An 18,968-nucleotide genomic window follows, 5' to 3' on the forward strand; every position below is an offset into this window, starting at 1 on the left:
CTTAGCAAACAGCACCTTCTCAATTCCTTGAAGACAATCAATATTCTCAAAGTAACTATGGTAATTAGAAAACAATTTTGAAAGGGTTATATTAAAGGACAATTTCCCAGAGATTTTTTTAATTTCATCATTGTTCTCCTCTGTCTTCTGGGTAAAAAAAAAATTCTAATTAACCTTATATTAAAATAAGCCATACAATCCTGGCTTAAAAATGCAAAGTAAAGAGCTTTCTAGGGCAATGTAAATGTTCTATATCTCATTTTATACGATGAGGACATTGGTTACACAACAGTAAAAGTCTTTGATCTGAACAAATGTTCTATTTGCACACTATGTAAATTATATATAGAATATATATGTGAGTGATAATACACAGCATACATATGAAAGAGATACACACACCACACACACACAGACCACACACACACACATAGACTCACACACACGCACACACACACACTCAAATACACTCACATATACACTCTCACACTCTCACACACTCATATACACACACACATACTCACACATACAAACACACACACTCACATTCACACATACACACACTCACAGACAGACAGACAGACAGAGAAATTACTAAGTGGCTTAGGAATGGGCTGATTTGTACAATAGGATTCAACAGGGTTCTTGCTCTGGATCCTTAAGAAAGAAAACCCTCTCCTCTCCCACCAGACATAGTGAAGAAGCATTCTGGTCCAGTTTTCTGGCAGCCACCATCTATTCAACAGGGGACCCTCTTTGAGCTGAGAGTATCATTGATCAATGAGGGATAACGGATAAGAGAGCAAGACAATGGGGTCCTTGAAGTAATGTAAAAAGAGCAGTTTATTGTTATTATATTTGCGTGTGGGTGCACATGTGTCTGCATGTGTGCACAAGCATGCATGCCGGGGTGTTGACTGTAGTCTCAGGGATCTAACTCTGGTCATCAGGTCTGGCAGACAGGGGTCCTTACCTACTGGACCATTCCTGTGAGTCTTAAAGCCAGCATTAAATTTGCAAACCAACAAGTCCCAGAGCTTACTCATCTTTACGGTTTTTGTTATAAGGCATTTTAAAGAGTTTCCATTTTCTTATGTGCATTGGCCCCTCTCTATGGGTGGAGTCTGTGCGTGTGAGTGCAGTTCCAATGGAGGCTGGAACCTTAGGGGGTTGTGGGCCACCCAATGTGGGTGCTGGGAACCACACTCAGGTTTGCTCCCAGGGCAGTGCATGTTATTAACTGCCGAGCTGTCTCTCAAGCCCCAGGATATTTCATTGTTAATTGAACCACTGTAGATTTTTTTTTAACCTCCCAGCATCTTCACTGCGTAAGCTCTTCTGATCCATTCTGGGAAGCTGATAATGTTGTTTATCGGACTAGACAGGCTGTGTGTGTACCTGCCCTATTCGGAGTCTCCGTCCTACTCATACGTCATGCTCTGTTTCCTCAGAAGCCTCTTTACTTAGCTGGACTCGATGATTAATTTAGCAAAAGCACACCTGTCATTTTGCTTAATGCATCTCCTTCCTTAATTTTATAGTAGATGGGGAATCTTTGGAGTCACCTTAAATTAAATTATCCAGACTTTCCAGAGCGTGGTTTAACCCAGTGCTCCAGGCTAATTATACTCCACACCAAGTGCACACAACATGATGCTTTGTGATGAGAGGAAAAGAAAACCTGCAAGCCAAGCCGTCATATACAATGGCCTGAAATTAGGAGCTGTGCAACTGGTATGGGTTGGGATGTGCTCCCTGCTCAGGTAAGGATTAGGAAAACCTGTTTATATTGGACCACAGTGCACAAGGCCAGTAAGGTATGTAACGTGTCTTTGCATCTGGCTCCAAGGTCATTACTGTTGCTCTAATCCTATTTGAAAAGAGACCGATCCGAAAGAGACATTTATGGAGGACCAAATCCTCCAAGCCTGAGATCACAACACGAAGTGTGCTCATCATGGAAGTCACTAATTAGGGACCTTAGTGTCACGGAGGAAGGGAGCACTTTACCCACAATTACCCATAATTTCAGATTTGAGGGCAGAACCGCTGGCTGCCTCCTGGGTATGTCCAGCCACACTTTATTTTAATTTTCTACTTACTTCCCCATTAAGCTTTCAGGAAGCGGGTAGGTGATCCTTTTCCACCCTTTCGTTGGAAAGAACACAGATGGTTGAGAGACGGTTCCAGAACACTTTGGGTCGGCAGGTAAGCACTGAGGGACTAAATAACTCCAGCTCACGCCAAAGTCAGTTGAAAACTGCACATGAATTTGATTTTGGGCAATTTTTTCAGGCACTTTGCATCCAACAGAGATCTAATAAACAGAAAATGAAGATTGTCAAGGCATTAAAACCATATTACAGATCTCAGCCCCAAAGCGTTGGCAGTAAGAAAGGCCCCAGGTCCCTTGACATCTACCACCTGCATTTTTGATAGCTACCACCTGCGTTTTCAAGTTCATTGTTTGTTTTGCTGATGGACAGGGGACATTGCATGGTTGCCCAAGGTGACAAACTGTAGAAAGTGCCAAGCACATCGTGTAAGGATTGGTGAGAGAAGCTGTGCCTCCACCACACTGGCCGATTTCCTTGGAAGGCCCGGGCCCAGGCTTACAAATTGTTTTGTTAATGGCCTGGCACCTATGTTTGGCAGAATGGCTGACCAAGAAGGATTGCTAACGGTCTTACTAATTTTACTGCTTTGTCATATAATTTATAACTCTCAATAAATCACTTTCCCCGACGAGCAAGATGCAGTGGAACAAGACAACAGAAGCACAGGGCCTTCAGTGTGGTGACAGCCATACTGCATCAGCTCTGCAAACACAGAGGGATTCAAGTGGACAGAATACAGCAGAACGGATCTAGGCCAAGATGTTATCCAAAGCTCTTCCTGGCACGAGTTCTAATCATGCTCCTATAGTCTATAATTTCTGTTCTACAGAAACGTCTGAATGAGCTTCTAGAAGAAGTGGGAATAATGATTATAGCTTTGTCTCATAAGGAAACAATTTACCTTTGTTTTTTGTTTGTAGGCAGAGTTTCACCATGTAGTCTTAGCTGGCCTGGAACGTACTGTATAGACCAGCTATCCTTGAACTCCCAGAGAACTGCTTCAGCTCTGGATTGAAGGCAGGCACCACCATGCCCAGCCAACTTACTTTTTAAGATAGTGACTTAGTAAGCTACAGTCAGTACCTTACATTTTTAAACCAGTATTTTCTTCTCTAAGTATATAATCCTGATTGTAAATATTTGCTTTTATGTAAAGTCCAAAATTTTACCCTAAAATAGTACAGAAGTACAATATTTTTAATCATTAACTAATATTTAGGTGAGGTGCATATTACCTTAACATTAAGTTTATCTTTCAAAGCATATATTAAGTCAGTGGAATCTTAGACGGCCTTTATCTTTGTGATGGTTCTGATTACGTTGCTAATGTATGGTTACTTATGTGATTGAGACCACATTAACTTCACCTTGAATTGCATGATCCAGTTCTCAGTGGGAGTCAGGTCGTGCGTCACTGCATACACCTCTCGTCCATCATGGCTGCCACAGAGCATGACACCGTCTGGGGAGTCACAGAATCTTTCTACAGTACAGTCATCATGGAAGAGCCAATTCTCATTCACTGAAAAAAAAAAAAGATAAAAAAATTGGATGACAGATTTAGCAAGGACTTAAAGTAAATATTCACATTAACCCAAGTCCTAGAATTAATTAAAAGCCTCTTTTATATATAATATGTCACATAAAATAAAGACTAATATAAACATTTTATAACATGGACATTAACTGACAGAAACCCAGTGCATTTTTTGAGGGGTAGGGTGGTTAAGACAAGGTCTCACTTTATAGGTCAGGCTGGCTTCAAACTCACAACTGATCCTCCTACTTTAGTCTCTTGGTTGCTAGATTACAAGCATGTACTTCCATGCCCAGTTTCTCAACAAATTGCAAATTAAAATGTGTGTCATCCATTCATCATCTATTTATCCATCCATCCATCCATCATCTATCCTATCCATCCATCCATCCATCCATCCACCCATCCCACCCATCCATCATCCATCCATCATCCATCCATCCATCATCCATCCACCCATCCCACCCATCCATCATCCATCCATCATCCATCTATCCATCCATCCACCCATCCATCATCCATCCATCATCCATCCATCCATCCACTTATATTTTAGTCAGTCTATTTGGTGTTGCTAGTTTGGGATTGTCAATGTAGTTCAGGCTAGTCTTAAGCTTGAGATATTCCTGCCTTGGTGTCCTAGGTGTTGTGATTGTAGGCCTGTATCATTCTGCTCAGTGGGAAGAGATAATGATATATTGTATTTGTTATCTAGTAAAGTTAGAAATGAAAACAAACGATGCAAATTGTATCTAGTTAATGACATACTTTGATCTCACAGGCTCAACTTTCAGAGCTTCCTAGTTAGGCCCATGTCTACAGTGTGTAGACAAACAGGCACAACCGGAGGCTTGGGGCAGGCATGTGCACAGCAAAGGCAGCCGGCCTGCCTCAGAGATCCAGAGAGACCAAGGGATTTTCCTGTAACTCAGGCTTCACCCACAGTGAGTCTAAGTTTGGTCTGGGCACACGTGCCTGCAGAACAACATATTTCTGGGGTTTGCATGGCTTGGCGGGGCCATTCTACTATCTGTGTCTTCATTCTGAGGGATTTGGAGTCATAGGTAAGAGGACCCAGCATCACTGTGAACCAACATTCACACTCCAGTGAGATTCAGAGCCAGTTTCTCTCTGGGCGCCTTTTGTCCGATGCTGCAGGCAGCATGAAAGGTTCATGAGCGAGCCTCATGGATAAGAGAGCAAGACAATGGGGTCCTTGAAATAATGTAACAAGAACAGAGCTGCTTCTGTGAGCAGACGCTTCCTTGCAACACAGTCAGGGCCGTATTAAACCAGCATGTATGTTAGGTGCTTAAACTTGATTTATATTGGCTTTTAGCACCACAGAAGTAATATTTAAATTATTCTGATTGTAAATTTACTTATGTAAACTATTACACCGGGAAAACACAGAGGAGTAACTTAGTGAAGTTCTGAATCAGATCTGTATGAGCGACTCTCAGTAACAACTTTCTCTTTCCCCGTTCTTCCTCCACCTCCCATTTCTCTTCTTCCTCCCCACTATCCTCCTCCATTCCCCATTTCTTCTCTTTCTCTTTGTACTCATGCCTTTCTCTAATGACACCCCTATTGCCCAGCCTCCTAAGCAGGGGCTGCTGGCACACCGCCACACCCAGCTAAGCCTTAGGGACTTTTCCATTTGCCAGGGTGGATTTGGTTATTATTTACATGATATCCTAATGACTGAAATTAAGTTAATTAGGGTAAAGATTCATCAAAAGCAAATTATAAAGTATAATGGTGTTTAAAACCAGTGAAAGTTTATCTTCTAAGACATTTAATCAACAACACAATGACAACCCAAGATTCAATCCGACCCCCCCCGAAAAAGGCAGTCTACAAAATACACCTAATTTGAGATCCCAACTTCGTTAAAATATTTGTTAAAGGCGTACAAAACACTGGAGTCATTTTATCAGTAGTGATACTGGTTATCCCCTGGGTGATGATAATCTTTATCCTCACGATTTTCTGTATTTTCCTCAATTTCGTAACTTGAACATCATTTACTGCTTTTATAATAAAACATTATTAATTTAGTAGTAATTTAAGTCCCTAAAACCCCTTAAATTAAAATTTCCCCTAGGTATGTCATTTCTCTGGAAAGTTTTCGTTATTGTGAGATTGGTCATACGCCCCTTTCTGGAGGCGGGGCTAGACGTCCGAGCTAAGCAGGAGAGACACTCGTCTTACCGTCTGCATAGCCCTTGTAACTGCTGGGTAGACTCACAATGTGAGGAGGAGATACCAGCACGCATCTGACCACACTGGTTTACCTGGTACAACCAATACATGTGGGAGGGCAAAGCCACAGCCTTAACCTACGTGAGTGCATCAAAATGAAAAGCATTCAGATGAGAGTGGGGTGCAGTTCCCACAGCTGCCTGCATCACTGACCTATCTATCCCTGCTGAGGACGAAGGGTAAGAAGAGAGACCTACAGCAAGCGGACCCCGAGACACCATCTGAAACATGAGATGCCATTGTGAACATGCCTGACTTGCAGAAAACACAACATTCTGACTTCAGATGCTAAGAAAGGCACCGGGAGGATGAGGCAGGAGGATCACTGTGAGTTTGAGGGCAGCTTGAGCTTCTTGGTGAGTTCTAGGACAGCCTGAACCAGAGAAAGATCCTGACCCAAACGATCAGCAGCAATAGGCCAGGAGATGTTGGTTCTTCCCCTCCAAAGTAGAAAATAGGAAACAGAAACAAAAGCATGTCTCCCATTGTTCTATAGTGACTGCAAAGAGACCGATGTCTAATGGGAAGGCTGACAGGAAAAAGGAATGGTTGTTTCTACATCATCCAAATACCTGGCAAGGACCCGGTTCCACTTGTGATAAACCTCCCCCCTCAGCTGCATTTCAGTGTACTTTTGTCCAGTGTTGTTAGCAAATCACCTGAGGTTTTGTCCTCCATGAACATATCAAAAGCAATTCTCCCAACGGGGCCAGCATCTGCAGGGGAGCGCTCATGCTGTGGCACTGGGGCACTGCTGAACGTGTCCAGCATGACCGTCCTCTGGTCAGCAGAGCCTGAGATGAGGACATTGTCAATGGCCCAGTCATTCTGGTCAAGGCCATCATGTCGTGGCTGCCACCAGCGGAAGCGAGTACCAATCTCTTTAGCATCAGGAGGGAGAAGGATATTCACGAACCTAACAGGAAATGATGAGAGGGAGAGGGAGGGAGATACTTGTTAAATACGTCATGAGGAGAAGATCTGAAGCAGCAGTGAGCAACAGTATATCCCAGGGTGGACTTATTTAAATCAATCAATCAATCAATCAATCAATCAATCAAAATCTCCCCCCTCCCCCCGCACATGCAAATATGTATGTTGGCAAGTGGAGGCCAGAGGTCAATGCTTGAGTGTCCTCTTCAATTGCTCTCCACTTCATTTTGTGAGACAGGGTCTCTCGCTGCCTGGCGCTCACTGATTGGCTGTTTCTAATATGCTTGCAAGGCAAGCACTCTACCAACTAAGTCATCTCCCTCGCCCCCAGACAAACCAAAAATAGCTTTATTACACATTTGTTCCGTTGAATTTCATACCATGTATTTTGTTCATACTCATTCCTTCAAGTCCTCTCCCTAACTCCTCCCAGATACAAGCCCATCTCCCTACTCTTCCTCTTAAAAATAACACGTCAACTCCTGGGTGTGGACCCTGATTAGCTGGCTTTGTTTTACAAGTCCTTAGACTAGAGAATCAGAATGTAAACAATGTCAGCATCCCATCGCTATCTGTCCATTTGAGTTGCCTATGGACTTAGCCATCTGCAACCCGGGGTAGGTAACCGTGGGTCTATACTATACATACTCTGAGAGAGACAAGCCGATGTTGACCATATTTTTCCTGCTACATAAGGGTTGGTTTCAGCCTTCTTTCTTTTCTCCTTGGCATTTGCTTTTGACTTTAATCTGCTGAGTGCAAGCAACAGGCTGGGAATACAGACACTAGCCTGTGGTAGGATGTTTGAGCCTCAGCCTGAATTCAAGCAGGTCTCAGCTGCCCGAGGGTACAGACAATGCTTGGCTAATGGGCCTCGCTGGAGGAAATACTGCAGGAGAATTGCTAACAAGCTCAGTATGCCTTCTGACTTAGTCACCAAGGACAGAGAGCTTAATGCTTCAATACAAACTCATCACGAAGATAGGAGGTTTACACTTCCAACTGCAATTAAAAAGTACTCATTGCCAGCCGGCAGTATAACCGCACACTTGATTATATTCAGAGCTCCTAGAACCCGGGGAAACATTTTGTTTTCTCCCTGTGCAGACAGCACAGTCCTTTTCTGTCGTTCCACCTGTCTTTCAAGAGCCTCAGTGCTGAAATCCCAGTCGGAGCTCGTCTCGGGGTGGGTCCTAGAGCTAAGGGCTGTAATAATTGTTGCTTTAATCTCTGACTTTGACGGTCCAGAGGTGCAGCTGTTTTCCTTTTGTCAACACAGCATTTCCTTGTCGATCTTTTCCTTTGCGGTGTTGAGAGCCTTGCACATGCTACATAGTATCTGCCACCCAGCCATCTGCTCAGCCTCCCTGCTGCTGCGTTGTCTCTCTGGGTTACACCTGCCCAGCATAGTGGGCTGCACTCTGGAGAGTGACCGGCTAGGATGCACGTGAACGGGCTTCGGACACTTCCATCACTTCTTGAATTCTTCGGACCATCGAGGGCATTAGTGTTTACGCTAAGGAAGGAAAATGTAGCCCTCAAATAGGTCGTTACTGGCTGCTTAGAGATCAGTGGTTTTGAGGCAGGCCTGTCCAAGTTTTATGTCTTCATGTCTCTTGGTGTTAGAGCTCACCTGCCCATGTCCTTTTAAAATGATTACTACTGTGCGTGTTTTGTGGGGTTCGTGTGCATGTGTGGGGGTGCAGGTGTTCCATTTACACACGAGCGTGTGGAGGCCACAGGAGGATGTTAGAGCCCTCTCTGACTCATTCATTCCCTTGAGAAATACTTCAGATGGTTCTCTTCTCTCTCTCTCTCTCTCTCTCTCTCTCTCTCTCTCTCCCTTTTTTCTTTCTTTTGCAAATTTACTCTTTGAGAAACATGATATATTTTGATCCTATTCATTCTCCTCCCCCAACTCTCCCCGGATCCTTCCCCACCTCCCTTCGGACTCAACTCCACATTCTTTTCTCTTTCCCTATGCGATCATTCGTGTTGGCTGACTACTGGTCACGGGGTCTGCCCTGGAATACGTATCATGCACCAAGTGCCACTCCACTGACGAACACTGTTGTTCCCTCTCTCAGAAGCAATCAGATGCCAATAGCTCCTTGTGTATGAGGTGGGATTCTGTGCCCATGCTGGGATTTTGTCTGCTTCGAGTTTGCACAGGTCTTATGCATGCTGTCTTTGTCTCCGAGTTCATCTGTGCCTTTGCCCTGTTATGTCTGGGAAACCAGAGTTCAAGGGAACTCATGCCCTACCCTTGGGTCTTACAATCCTCTGCCCCATCTACTCCACGGATTGCTAAGCCCTGAGGGGAGGGGGAGTAACTCCTAATTCAACTTTTACTTCATTTCCCCTTTCTTTTCCTTCTAGTGTTGAGATGGGGTCTCACTGTGTTGTCCAATATACACTCTCCCATGATCCTCCCACCTCAGACTCAGAGTTACTGAGACCTCAGACGGCACCACCTCGTCCAGCCCCTCTGACTTCTCTAATGGCTCCGATGGCTGCTTTTGGTCTTCCCAACACATTTATAGATTCATACATGATGGCTGTTTAGGGTTTTAAAAGAGGGATTTAATATGTCCTAGGCATCTTAAGGATATTCCGTCTTACTATTTTCTTGTGTATACTGGGTAGATACTTTGTAAACAAATGTTTGTGTTTCTCCAAATATTTTTGAATTACCATATACTTAGCCACCCATGGTCAGTCGCCCTGCCTTTCTTCCTTCCTTCCTTCCTTCCTTCCTTCCTTCCTTCTTTCCTCCTTCTCCTCTTCCTCCTCCTCCTCCTCCTCCTCGCACACAGTTTATTTACTGTTAGCATTATGATCTAGCAATTGATCTTACTCTGGGATGTGAAAGTTAATTGTTCTTAAAATAAAACCTCTGATTAGTGATTGTGCAGCCGAGAAAGCTCTCCCTGCTTCTTTCTGTCTCAGAGGTTTCCTTTACTGATGAGTAGGTTGTAGTCCCCCTCAGTCCCTGAAGACTGGTCACTGGCAGCCTTCCTAAGCCCTCAGCATCCTAGTCAGTGGACTTAGCACAGATACGAACCCAGGCTTGCTGTACTGGTCATAGAAAATCTCCATCAGCAGGGTCCAGGTGATGCCTCCATTGACGGAGTACTCCAGCAGGACTCCCTGGTTACGGTTGCTCGGCGTAATGAGGCATCCGTACATGAAGTAAAATTGGATAAACTCAGCATTAGTGAGGTTCAGATCCACAGTGACTAACAATCGGCTACAGCCCTAAGGAAAAGAGGCAGAACAGGAAAAGAGCAGCAGTAAGCAACCTGGATTTCCTGTCCTGCAGATTTCAGCTTTTCTCTTCCTCTCTTCAGATATCTTTTTTATAATGCGAGGTTCATGGCGTTGTGTTATTATTATCTCACCTAAACGTATCCCCCTGATTGTACTATTAGCTCTCTCACACTAGCTTCTAGCCTGATGTCCAGCCCATGCTTGCTGGACTTTCAATTTTTACTTAAAGCAAATCTCTATACTTGTATTATATTATATATTCTAAGGAGGTCCCATATATATGTATGTGTGTATATATATATATATATATATATGTTTTGTATAAGCAAGTAAAAGTTGGAGTCAAAGTAAGTGTGCAAAGTCTTTATTAAAGTATTTTCACTATTACTTAGCATTTGCTAACAAGCACCAGCTGTTAATGAAGTAACATTTTGGCATAACTATTTTATTTACATCTGTGTGTAAGTGTTGCATCCCCTGGAATGGAGTGATTGACAGTTGTGACCCACCATGTGGGTGTTGGGAACCAGCCTTGGTCCTCTGGAAGCACAGCAAATGCTCTTACTTTCTGAGCCATCTCTCTGGCCCTCAGACATAATTATTTTTAATAAAATATTAAAAATGACTACAACTGAAATACTTATATGATTTAATTATAATGAGAGAGTTGCAATGCCCTTTAAAATGTATTTATTTATTTAAATGAGTGTGTATGTTTGTGGTTGTTTTGTGTGAGTACACATGGGTGCATGGATTACATTTTCACACATGTGCATGTTCACATGTGTTTACATGCATGTAGAGGTCAGAGGTTAATGTCGGGTGGGGGGGTGGGTGTCTTTCTCTATCATGCCCCACCTTATTTTTTGAACAGAGTCTCTCACTGAGCCTGGAGCTCCCTGATTGGGTAGACTTGCTGGCCAATGAGCTCTGGAGATCTGGCTGTTTCTAACTTTTCCCCCAACTTACCCCTACACCCTGCACACTAGGGTTTACAGGCTACCATGCCTCATTTTTACATGGATGTTGGGATCCAAGTCTTTATGTATACAGGCACTTACTGACTGAGGCAGCTCTCCCTAGCCCCAAATACCATTTTCTAAAGTATTCGTAGCTAACTTAGTGTCATTTATACTAATTATCAATTAGTCTTGCTAAGTAGGTATTTGTTAGTTGAACATATATGGACATCTGGGCCACTCCCATTTCTACCTGAGGTAGAAGAGTACCTTGAATATATACATTCTTAACACTGTCAACTATTAAAAAACCGTTATGATGCATACACTTTGTTACTCCTGGGTAGAATACTGGATATAAGTAATACAAGACTACTTCTTTGGCACCAACATAAACTCCGTGATAGAGTACAGTTAAAAAAAAAAGTTGAGTGTGAATTGTTAATTTTTTTAAAAATGAATTTGCCCATCTAATCATGATACTAGGGATATTATGCTTTTAAAAAGGTAAATTTTAGCAGCAAAGTAGAATGATTATAATTTTTTTCAAAGGAAAACTTTCTAATATTGCTTCTGCCACACACAAAATAATAGGCTCAAAGTACAAATGTTCTAATCACTGATAAGTTACTCTTCCTGGAATGATTTACAAACGTTGTTGCTAATACATCCGAGAAATACCAAAGCTCATGTCCGAGATGTTTACTCTTTAATCCCGAATGTGTGGTGAGCTGAAGCCTTTTCAGTTATAGCTTGATCCAGATGGAACCCCCTTACCCCCAACACGCACTCTACAGGTGCCCCTTTTTCAGGATGGAAATCTATGCAAGTCCTTTAAAAACGTGTTCTTAAATATTACTGAGGTGACCCAAGCTGAGTCTTTAAATGGTCTCAAGTGTTCTGTGGGAAAATACTGGAAACGTTCAATGCTGTCTGATGTAAAGTTGGAAGTTCAGATCATGACTAAGCACTGAGGGTAACTCACCTTATTGGCTGATTGAACTTAAAAGGGGACTCGTGGGACTTGTGGGGAGCTTAGGGGGTGGAGAAAAGAGTAAACCATCAGCCCAGTTCTTACCCCACTGAAGTGGAGAGCCAGGCCCGAAGCCACGGCTCCACACACAGTACTCAATTTCCCACCATTCACAGTCAGCCAGTTCTGGTTGGAGGGAGCTCGATTGAAGTTGTCTTTGAGCTGGGTGGGAAGGGAGGTCTCAGGTTCATCACAGTACAGGCCTCCCCACTGCTCATCACAGCTGGGTGTGGAAAAAGAAAGGCAGAGTCAACATCGAAGGAAGCCCATGAGTGAGTATTCCCACATCATGGAAGCCAAGGGTTTCCTAGTCTGGGGTCCTGATAGGTTACTGCTCTTCAGAGTAGCAGAGGTTTGCTAAGGAGCTCCTACTCTCCTTAAGGCCACCCAAGGTTGAGTTAACCTCCTGTAGGCTTTCCTGAAGTAGTAGTTTTAGGCAGAGAGAAAGAAACACGTTTAAACAATGCACCAAAGCCCTGACTCATGTGAACAGGGGAGCCTATAGGTCTGCAGCTGCCCAACACATCTCTGGGGGATGATAATATACAGCACTGGTCTCTTTCACGGAAACTTCCAGCGCTTTAAGAACCAAGTGGCTGTGTGCAAACAGAAGATATGCCTTGGGTGATCACTGCCATCCCAGAGGTCTCAGCTCTGTGTTCAGGGAGGCTGCCCAGGGCTCTTTAGAGTCATCCTGAATAGGCGTACAGTCATTGACCAAGGGCCAGATTTTCTGTGGCTATAGATTAGTGGAAAAGGTCATATGCATTCTCTATTAGAGTCTGTACACTCAATCAAACAGCAAGATTTTAGAAAATGAAGCATAAAAGGCTGTAGTGCATATGTGTGCACATGTGTGTACATGCGTGGGTACATGTGTGTGTATGTCTCTTCTGTGAAGTACGCCTGATAAATCGATCAGATATGTTTATGCTTTACCACACAAACAACATGAGAGTTATCAACTAATGCATGCCCTCACTTTTACCCTGACTTAATATATTATTTTTGGTGAGAATCTATTGAACCCCTGAAACCCTTCTATCATCTTTTCCAAGACTCCAATGTATCGCAGAAACGGCAGAAAAATGAACATTGCAAATTACAGTTGAGCTTTCTCTTGGCAAGGTAGCTGTCGTTCAGGTGCTAATCACTAAAGGAAAGTAGTTACAGTGGCCATCTGTTAGCTCAGATACAAAATGCAAAAGCTAGTCACTTGGGGAGTGATGACAAAACCGGTTCTAGAGAGCCGGGGGGGATAAGTCAAGATACTTAGACGTAAGGGACGTTCCGACTTACACACAGCTTCCCTGGAGGCACCTCCCGTGGCCACTGCACATGTCGAGGCAACCGTCCCCAATGTAGACGTTATCTATCGCCCACGTCTGCTGCTTGTCAAAAGGCGCTGGCTGGTGCCAGCGGAAACGAGTGGCTTGAGACCTTGGAAGAAGAGATTTACAATGAAGAACGCGACGGGAAGAAAATGTAGTCTAGAAAGCCCGAGGAGGGCAGCACAAAGGAGCACACGCCCAGTCCTGTTTTCAAAAGCACATTCATTACTGCCATGGCCCACGCAAACCTCTAGTTAACGCTATAAGCCAGACACATAGATTCGGCATGCATTTCGCCCCTGGGATCTTGCTGGGTCTTGTAAAAGAAGATGACATCACAGGCTAAGGAGCCTTGGGGAACAATAAAGGTGTGAGTTTTGCGTGAAAGCCATCGCAAGGAGATGTCAGAGAAGGATGTCTGCCCTCCAGCGGCTGTAACCCTTCTGCCTCTAACTTAGGACAGAATGCGGGCTGAGTTTCATGCTCTTCCCTTGCTCTTAAGGGCATCCGCCTCACTCAGCATCCAGGAGCAGTTTTCCTAATGGAAGCCTACAGACCTCCATAAAACAGAGGTCAGTGAAACCCTAGATAATTATATATGGAGAAGAGAAGGGGGGTGAGAAATAAAGATGGGCTTATTTTTATGGAATAAATCCATGTAACCCAGAAGTTCTCTGTTCCAGAAGCAGCAGCGCCTCTCTCCGCTCTCCTTCGCAGTTTGGAGAGCGTCTTGTTCGGCAAACAACAAACATGTTCACAGCCACTAGATGGCAGTAAAAACCAAACAATACCCGGGCCTCGTGCAAGCCTTCAGAACTGGCAGAGGAGTGAATTGTGTTTACTGAGCCAGGCATACTTTATGCTAACGGGCTTAATATTTTGATCAGGGAAATATGAGTTTCAGGAAGGGGAAAAGGTGAAACAACAGAAACAGCCTTACGTTTCCTAATTGAAGATAAGAACATAAAATGTGATCAATAATCAAAAGAGAACAGCCTAGAACTTAAGAGTTTCATTCTGGGAAACAGCCCAGCCCAGTGTGTGTCCTGAGCATCTTGGCATAAGCTGACTTCTTACAGTCCTTGCTCTCCAGCTCCCGCATGCCCAGCAGAGGCGTCTCCTCGCCTCGGATCTTTCATTTCCTGCTGCATTGAGTTTAAACACCAAGCCTGTCCTTCGGCCTCCCTTCTTAAGCACAGTTCCAGAGCACACTGGACTCGTCCCCACCTTTCTGAATTTGTGTTTTCCCCTCCAGGAGCGCGCACTCTCTCTGCTCGTTCTATCTCTGCATGTCCTTTACGGTCTCACAGGGAACGGCGGTCCTCAAAGAGACATTTTCTTTCTAACCACGCCCCCTTTTTTTAGACAGCCAAATCTTTTTTTATTGGGGGAATGGGTCCCTAGCGGGTAGGCCTGGGGCCCTCGCTGCACAGCTTGTTCACTGGCGCTGCCTCCAGAATCCCGCGGCTTCATCACATCTGGGAGCTCCGGAGGGCTGGAGAAGGGCTCGATACGCAGCACTTCGAAGGTGTCATCTGCTCGGAAGGCCAGGCCCACTGTGGCTGGGGCCTGTGGCCCTGCTGTCTGACTGGTGAAGCCACATTCGCCCAGAGTTTTTCCATCATCGAGGAGCTTGCACAGCCGCTGCTCCTCTGGCGGCGGCTTGCGGATGACCTCCACGATGCGCTTCAGTTCGAACACGGTACTCGACTCCTTGGCGTCCGTAAAGATGGTGGTCTTGTGGCGCTGGATCATGAGAAACATGTGGGTCCATCCTGGTGACTCTCTAACTCTTTTAAAAATGGCATTTGTGTCATACTATTCGGACCCACAGCAATCTGCTCTTATGTGGTGTCTAACGCAGTTTAGCATGTATGTGCGATGTCTCAGGGGAACACGGTTCCTTCCTGGCATGTTAAGTCAAAAGGCAGCATGTGGTGCAGATCCCTTTTGGCTCAGCTCTGCGTGGGGCTCTACAGGGACAGGGAACTGATATTCAGGGGCCACTGTTTCCGCAGGGAGCCCGTGTTGTATCGATGCCCCGCCCCCCACCAGGGCTGTATATCTCAGTACCTCTGCTCTTATTAGTGACCGAATTTATTACTATTCTGTTTCTACACAGCAACATCTTGTCACCCAGTGGAGCACCACACTCCCATATCTCATAACCATCTATTCTGATACATAGTTAGCCTGCATATAATTTATTCTGTCTCCTGATTTTTTTACCACAAATTTTCTGAAAGGCCAGGAATATTGTTTTGTGTCCTCGGTGCTTATCGATAATAACAAGTAATCAACTTTTCCTGTCCCCAATATCACACATGTGTTTACCAAAGCCCTTGTCACCTTATAAAGTGTCCATTTTTAAAGCAGTTTCTTTTGTTAAATTATTTTCTCTGTTCATCATTTCACTGTCTGTGGCCCTTATAAATGGGATTTCATAAACATCTACTGAGAGAATATTAAGTCGACAGCAAAAGAGATTCCCAGAAAAAGCAAATAAAAGACACCTTGCAGGTGGCCGAGGGGGAAACTAGGGTCAGCAGGGCAGGGACAGTAGTTTGATGGTTGCTGGAGGAGGCTGGAGAGGTGGCACGGGCTGCCTAGCAGGTGGTGGCTTTTTGATGACTGGTTTTGTTCAGTCACAGTCTGGGCAGCCTCTGAACAGAGAGACTGAACAGGAGATTTGAGAGCCAGATGAATTGCTGGAGGTGACAGCTTTTGTGGAGACCTCCAACCCGGCCCCCTTTCAGTCTACGCCTCTCTCTGGAGTTCCACAGAAAAGGAATCAGTAGGAGACCATGTGAAGACTGTACTAAAACTGGAGTTGGCCAATGGGTCTAAAGATAAGCGAGTGCTCTAATTTGTACCCTGGCACCAGCGAGCTCTATGTTCATGGTGAGCAAGTGAGTGTTTCGGCACAATAAGGAGGTCAGATATGACAATGTCTGAACTCCCCCTTTGAAATGCAATGGTTTTATATTCTTAGGAATAGCGACGATATCTGGTAGTCACGCCCTCATAGGCAAATGCACCATCCAGTATTATTTCACAGGGAGAAGAAGCGTTTTCATTAAAGGGAAGAAGTGAGAGAGAGAATATGGAAGTTGAATTCAACCTCTAAGCCTTTCCAGTGAAACGACTTATTCCCAGCCCTGCCTGGCCTCACTGTGAGAGGGGCCAAATCACTTAGATCTACATGCTGATACTTTCCCATCTGCAAAGCTCAGGAAACGCTGCTCCCTGACTCACAAGGGTGTTGTGAAAATTAATTAGTTGTTCATGTTTACCAAGACCTACGAGCGCTCTGGGGTCTCCCTCCGCGGCTGTCACTGCTTATCCTGAAGGTCCCGTAGAATGATGGTTGCCACCAGCTGCTGCTGCTCCGAGTTGGAGGCGAAAGGGCCCCAGAGCAAATTTCTTATTCTCACATACCCTTGAAACCTCTCCTTCTGATTATTTTCTGAGTTCATACCACTTTCTCCCCGTCAACACATTGGGGGTGCTTCAAAGGCACAGGTCGGTGAATACCAATGCTAAGCCTTCCTGTCTTCCCCGCACCTCCCCCATGATGTGGCCCCACCATTTTAACAGGCTTCCTCTTAGATGCTGCAGGATGACTCGGTTTACCCAGGAAGACTTTATTGGGAAGAGCTCCTTTGAAAGAAACCATAGCTAACCATCTCAGCCTTTCTGATCTTACCTGACATTACATTTACCCTCAAAGAGATACATCAAATTCCCAAGGTAATTCTTAATCTGCTGACGAAGATGTCGAGGCCAAGGGCCTTCATCATACACGGGTTCAGTAACAAACCAGCGAGAAAAGGCGAGGATCATTTGGCTTATACTAGGTACTGCTATATATTTAAATATATATTTATATATAATATATATATATATAGCGTACACACACACACACACACACACACACACACACACACACACACACACGATATACAGTGTTTATCCAGCCTCCAGGATTACTTTATCACAACTCATGAAAAACCAATCAGTTAGCAAAAGGAGCATTTAAATGAGCCACTCCACTAGGCTTTCCTTTTCTCTGGGGAGGAGATGAACAGTGACCTTCACTGTACCTAGGTACGGCCCCCTGAATGTACAACATGGGGGGAAACAGATACCCACTTTGTCCAGCTCTGTCTACTAAAAGGAGGAAGAGAGCCAGAGGTTTGTAGGGGGTTGGTCTGGTGCGAGGTATACAATGCTTCTGACAGCCCATCAGCAAAGATAGGAACGTGGTGATGGTGGTCTTGAGGGAAGACGAAAACCAAGACCAACAGCTGAAATGCTCGACATGCTAGCATTCTGGCAGCTCACGGCCAGGCTCAGGGTCCATGACGTTAAGGTTTTGGAGTACTTCTGTTGGGGAGGGAGAGCGCATGTGTGACCTAATGGGAAGTGATACGCTGCAGCGTACCCCAGAAGCCACCGAATCTCCCTGTCATCAGCAAGGAGAGGGCCCTATGACCCGCCTCACAGAGGACAGTTCTATGCCGTCACACTCAGTGAGACCGGAGGAGGAACTTTAGAGGAGGCCTGAGAGGCTTAAATGATCCTGGTTTGTATCCTGAGTTGCAGAAGCTTTATGACACTTTTGTGAGTTGCCGGGAACTTTTGAGTGATGAATATTGAAGACGTTACGAACAAGAAATTGCCATCTTTAGCTGCGATAATTACATCACAGCTGTCCAAAATGCTCTTCCTGTCTAGTGACGTGCACTGAAATATTTGCGGTTGAAATGCTACGGCGTCTCGAATTTGCATCAGAACAGCACGGGGTTAGGGTAAGCGGGGTTACTTAGGAATCAGTGCTGGCAGTGCATCAGAACCGGCTACCGAGTAGGTGGGAGCCTCTAACTTTGCGCATTTGCCCTTTAAATAAATAGAAATACAAGGCAACAGAAATCCCTTCAAAAGCACAGGGGGCTTTAAACTTCGGAATTCAAAATAAAAAGGAGTCGCTCTCATCTCTAAGCAAAGCAGCTTTAAAAAACTAATTGTGCTGAAAAAAGAAATCATAGAAGGCAACGATAGAAACTATAACTCTCCAAGTTCGCCCTCTGAGGGCTCAGTACGTTTCACTGCATGTAGGAGGTCTCCTCTCGCTTCAGCTTAGCTTTTCAATGGAGGATGACTTACGTTTAGCCGGGCAAGCAATTTTAGTAAGTCACATCCATGTACAGGACCAGTCAAACATCAGATTCTCTGATTAAAAACTTGGTAGTAAGCTGGCCGTCCACAGGGCTCAGAGGCAGCTGAGTCTCTACTGTAGGACGCACGGACAGAGTTTTAACACGAGTGCCAATACAGCAACATAGTCGGTAGGGGGACTCAGTGGTACTACGGCTTGTACAAAAGTACTATGTTTTGTGGACCCAACACACCAGCACACCACAGTAGGGATGCTGGAAGTGTCATGTGACACGGGGGAGGGCCTGTATCGTCAGCGCAGTATGTCTCCAGCTAGTTTGAACATTTTACACAGGCTGTTCCGTC

General features: G+C 44.7%; 2 protein-coding genes across 2 annotated transcripts in view; both read right to left on the reverse strand.

Annotated features, from left to right (window-relative positions):
* Positions 1-18,968, reverse strand: part of Reln (reelin) — a 425,071-nt gene that overhangs the window by 32,545 nt on the left and 373,558 nt on the right. Inside the window, 6 exon segments of the mRNA XM_032907091.1 lie at positions 2,103-2,317; positions 3,485-3,639; positions 6,579-6,835; positions 9,917-10,110; positions 12,160-12,337; positions 13,414-13,554. Of these exon segments, the coding sequence (XP_032762982.1) occupies positions 2,103-2,317; positions 3,485-3,639; positions 6,579-6,835; positions 9,917-10,110; positions 12,160-12,337; positions 13,414-13,554 (1,140 nt within the window).
* Positions 14,769-15,209, reverse strand: LOC116903645 (elongin-B-like). Its single transcript, XM_032906305.1, has one exon. It carries the CDS (start codon positions 15,207-15,209, stop codon positions 14,769-14,771), a length of 441 nt encoding a protein of 146 aa, XP_032762196.1.

Source organism: Rattus rattus, chromosome 6, assembly GCF_011064425.1.
Source record: "Rattus rattus isolate New Zealand chromosome 6, Rrattus_CSIRO_v1, whole genome shotgun sequence".
Taxonomy (NCBI): Eukaryota; Metazoa; Chordata; class Mammalia; order Rodentia; family Muridae; genus Rattus; species Rattus rattus.